This window comes from Lactuca sativa, chromosome 1 (genome assembly GCF_002870075.4).
Source record: "Lactuca sativa cultivar Salinas chromosome 1, Lsat_Salinas_v11, whole genome shotgun sequence".
NCBI classification, from domain to species: Eukaryota; Viridiplantae; Streptophyta; class Magnoliopsida; order Asterales; family Asteraceae; genus Lactuca; species Lactuca sativa.
Genome location: NC_056623.2, coordinates 47,475,315 through 47,479,408, shown reverse-complemented (window position 1 = coordinate 47,479,408; position 4,094 = coordinate 47,475,315). Strand labels below are relative to the sequence as shown.

At 39.0% G+C, this 4,094-nt stretch overlaps 1 protein-coding gene across 1 annotated transcript; it reads right to left on the bottom strand.

Moving 5' to 3' along the window:
• Positions 1 to 2,125: 2,125 nt before the first annotated feature.
• On the bottom strand, positions 2,126 to 3,703 carry LOC111882877 (uncharacterized). The gene is made up of 4 exons (XM_023879249.1): positions 3,434 to 3,703; positions 3,202 to 3,320; positions 2,854 to 3,051; positions 2,126 to 2,357 (listed from the first exon to the last, which is right to left on the bottom strand). The coding sequence occupies exons 1-4, from the start codon at positions 3,701 to 3,703 to the stop codon at positions 2,126 to 2,128; spliced, it is 819 nt and encodes a 272-aa protein (XP_023735017.1).
• Positions 3,704 to 4,094: the final 391 nt, after the last annotated feature.

Sequence of the window (4,094 nt, the reverse complement as noted above, 5' to 3'; positions counted from 1 at the left end):
GACTTTGAGGTAAGGCCCATATGAGGAGTTGGGCCCAATTTGAAAAATTGGGCCATAGATAGGCCATAGTTTGGGGCCTAGATGATTACGAGACGTTGGGCCATTGAATGCCAATTATTAGACTGGAATTAATGGTTGGGCCTTAGGGTAAGACCTTTTAAAGGTTAGGCCTAGTTTGGAAAATTGGGCCATATGTTGGGCCCTGATTCCTAGTTTGACTTTGGGCCTATGTATTGGGACTTGGGCTTGAATAAATCCAAGCTTGGGGTAATATAGTAATTACCCAAAGTATGTACTTATGGTTATGTAGTGGAACCCAATTATTAAATGGGTGTTATTTTGACATTGACAGTTCAGGAAGCTGTCATCCTACAGTTGGGATTGTGCCTACGGGACTTCAACAATGTGAGGTGAGTTACCTTCCAGTAGAAGTGGGTCTAAGGCACCAAGGCTGACCCATAGTAGTTGACTATAGTTGATATGGTTGTCTTTGTGATAACTGTCTGGTTTGCTACTACCTGGTATGTTATGTGTTAGCATGATATGTTATATGTGATAATGGTAGTAGGAGGGGAATAGTCCCCAAGTTTGGTTGTTAGGACCGAAGGGTAGGTCGGGCACCCCAGATATGCATGACAATATTATTATGTTATGATATGTTATTATGTGATAGTAGTAGGGGTGAAATAATCTCCGTGACCGGGTGAGATAGCCCGAAGGGTAGGCAGGCACCCCAGAGTGGCCTGACACGGGTAGTCAGCACCCCATAATGGCTTGACACGGGTAGTCAACACCCATGAATGACTTAACATTGGTAGGTCGGGCACCCCAGAATTAATTGCCCGACAGCATGTATGTTATGTGATTGTATGGTATGTGGTATGATGGGGGGAACTCACTAAGCTTCGTGTTTACAGATTTCAGTTTTGGTTTCAGGAACCTCATTTTCAAAGGAAAGGAGTCGGCTCGATCACAACGCATCACACTATGGTTTTCCGCACATGAGATCTTGGGGATTACACTCTGATATTGTTTTATGATAACATGTTTTCATTATTTCTACTTTGGTTTTGACATGATAAGATATTATGGATGTTTTATTATACTGATGGTTTTATAATAACGTATTTAAATGAAATTTTCGGCCTGTATTTTTGGGATGTTACAAAACACCCATGTGATGCATGACTAACTACTCTACCTAAATACTAGGAACAGCTAATGACCGATTCTTTCAACTCCAAACAATTCGGTCAAACTAGTGCACCATTTCTAAATAATAAACTAAAGCATAAAATGTAAAACCATAAATACTTATTTATTCAATTTTCCTCATCAAGATTATACCCAACATTCACCCCCTGCATTTGGTGCACTCATTTGCAAAGTGTCCAAATGCTCCACAATCATAGCATCTAAGCCCACTCTTATCACCTCGACCCGAGCCTCTTCCACGTCCTCTTTCACTTATGTCGAATCCTCTTCCCCGACCTCTTCCTCGTCCATATTGCGTATCATCATGCTCATCATTTGTTAATAAAAGTTGTCCTTGTTCTTCATTTCTTTCATCATGGCTTTTGAGTCTTTCTTTGTATGCTTTGAGTCTTCCCACTGCTTCTTCAAAGGACATGTTCTCAATCTACGACTATTACTCGATGGAGGCAATGATTGGTAAATATTTCTTTGGGGTTGAATTGAGAAGCTTTCTCACCACCACTTCTTCTTCAAGGCTTGCACCGATACTTTTGAATTTTGCCATTATGCCACTTATCTTTCCCGAAAAATCATTAATTGTCTCGTTTTCCTTCATCTTTGGCATCTCCAACTTACTCCTATGAGTTTACAAACGTGCCTTTTGACTCGATCGACTCCTAAGTATCGAACCCGAATCACTTCCCAAAAATCCTTTGCATCTTCATGTTTAGAGACCTGCAACAAAATATCTTCTGGTAGAGTGTGAAAGATATTGTCTTTGGTGGTGTGGTTCTTCTTTGCTTCCACAGTTCCTCCGAGATCCACCGACTCCAATAAATTATATGCCTTTAGCACCGTTTCAACCACAATTGACCACAAAGTGTAGTTCGTTTCAGTTAGTTTAGGACACTGAAGTGGTACATGAACTTGCTCACGGATAGTTCCTATGTTTGTTGGCATTTCTTGCTAAACTTTTGAGTTCCACAACGATCTTGATCTCGTTCTTGCTTCTTATCTTCTTGCTTCTTCCTAACTGCTTTCTTTTCTTGCTACTGCTTTCTTGCCTTCTTTCTTTTCTTGCTACTACTTTCTTGTCTTCTTTTTTCTTGGTGATTGCTTTCTTGCTTAATGATTCTTGTTGCTTGCGTTTTGCTTCTTGCTTGCTAACATACAGAAAATTTATGTTGCTTCTTCTTCTAATCACAAAACTTGATCAACCTTGTTGCTTGCTATCTTCCTCTTGACTTGATTACTTAAGGTTGCAATCAGTCATCTCTCTGTCTTTCTACAAACCAGGTATGTGCTTGGTGCTGTAATACCAAATGTAGATTATGGACCCTCAAAACTCACAGTAAGAATAACACTTGTGTTTGTTTATTACTCGACTATAATGACAGAAAAGAGAAAAATAAGTTTTCTACACAACTGAATTAACTATGTATTGTATAGAAAACTAATGACAAAAGAAACTCTACTTTATTCGTAATTGAGAAAGGCTATATATAGCCTTCTAAACACCCATGTGATTCATGACTAACTACTCTACCTAAATAATAGGAACAACTAATGACCGATTCTTTCAACTCCAAACAATTCGGTCAAACTAGTGCACCATTTCTAAATAGTAAACTAAAGCATAAAATGTAAAACCATAAATACTTATTTATTCTATTTTCCACATCAAGATTATACCCAACATCCACCCCCTTAAATTTGGTACACTCATTTGCAAAGTGTCCAAATTTTCCACAGTCATAGCATCTAAGCCCAATCTTATCACCTCGATCCGAGCCTCCTCCACATCCTATTTCACTTCTGCCGAATCCTCTTCCCCGACCTCTTTCTCTTCCATATTGCCTATCATCATGCTCATCATTTGTTAATAAAAGTTGTCCTTGTTGTCCTTGTTCTGTATCTCTTTCATCATGGCTTTTGAGTCTTTATTTGTATGCTTTGAGTCTTCCCACTGCTTCTTCAAAGGACATGGTCTCAATCTCCGACTATTGCTCGATGGAGGAAATGATTGGTAAATATTTCTTTGGGGTTGAATTGAGAAGCTTTCTCACCACCACTTCTTCTTCAAGGCTTGAACCGTGACTTTTGAGTTTTGCCATTATGCCACTTATCTTTCCCAAAAAATCATTAATTGTCTCATTTTCCTTCATTTTTGGCATCTCCAACTCAATCCTAAGAGTTTGCAAATGTGCCTTTTGACTCGATCGACTCCTTAGTATCGAACCCGAATCGCTTCCCAAAAATCCTTTGCATCTTCATGTTTAGAGACCTGCAACAAAATATCTTCTGATAGAGTTTGAAAGATAATGGCTTTGGTGGTGTGGTTCTTCTTTGCTTCCTCAATTCCTCTGGGATCCACCGACTCCCATAAATTGTATGTCTTTAGCACCGTTTCAACCATAATTGACCACGAAGTGTAGTTTGTTTCAGTTAGTTTAGGATACTGAAGTGGTACATGAACTTGCTCACGGATAGTTCCTACGTTTTTTGGCATTTCTTGCTAAAGTTTTGAGTTCCACAACGATCTTGATCTCATTCTTGCTTCTTATCTTCTTGCTTCTTGCTAGCTGCTTTCTTTTCTTGCTACTGCTTTCTTTCCTTCTTTATTTTCTTGCTACTGCTTTCTTGTCTTCTTTCTTCTTGGTGCTCTCTTTCTTGCTTATTGATTCTTGTTGCTTGCATTTTGCTTCTTGCTTGCTAACATTCAGAAAATTTCTGTTGTTTCTTCTTCTAATCACTAAACTTGATCAGCCTTGTTGCTTGCTATCTTCCTCTTGACCTGATTACATAAGGTTGCAATCAGTCATCTCTCTGTCTTTTTAGGAACCAGGTATGAGCTTGGTGCTCTGATACCAAATGTAGATTATGGACCCTCAAAACTCACA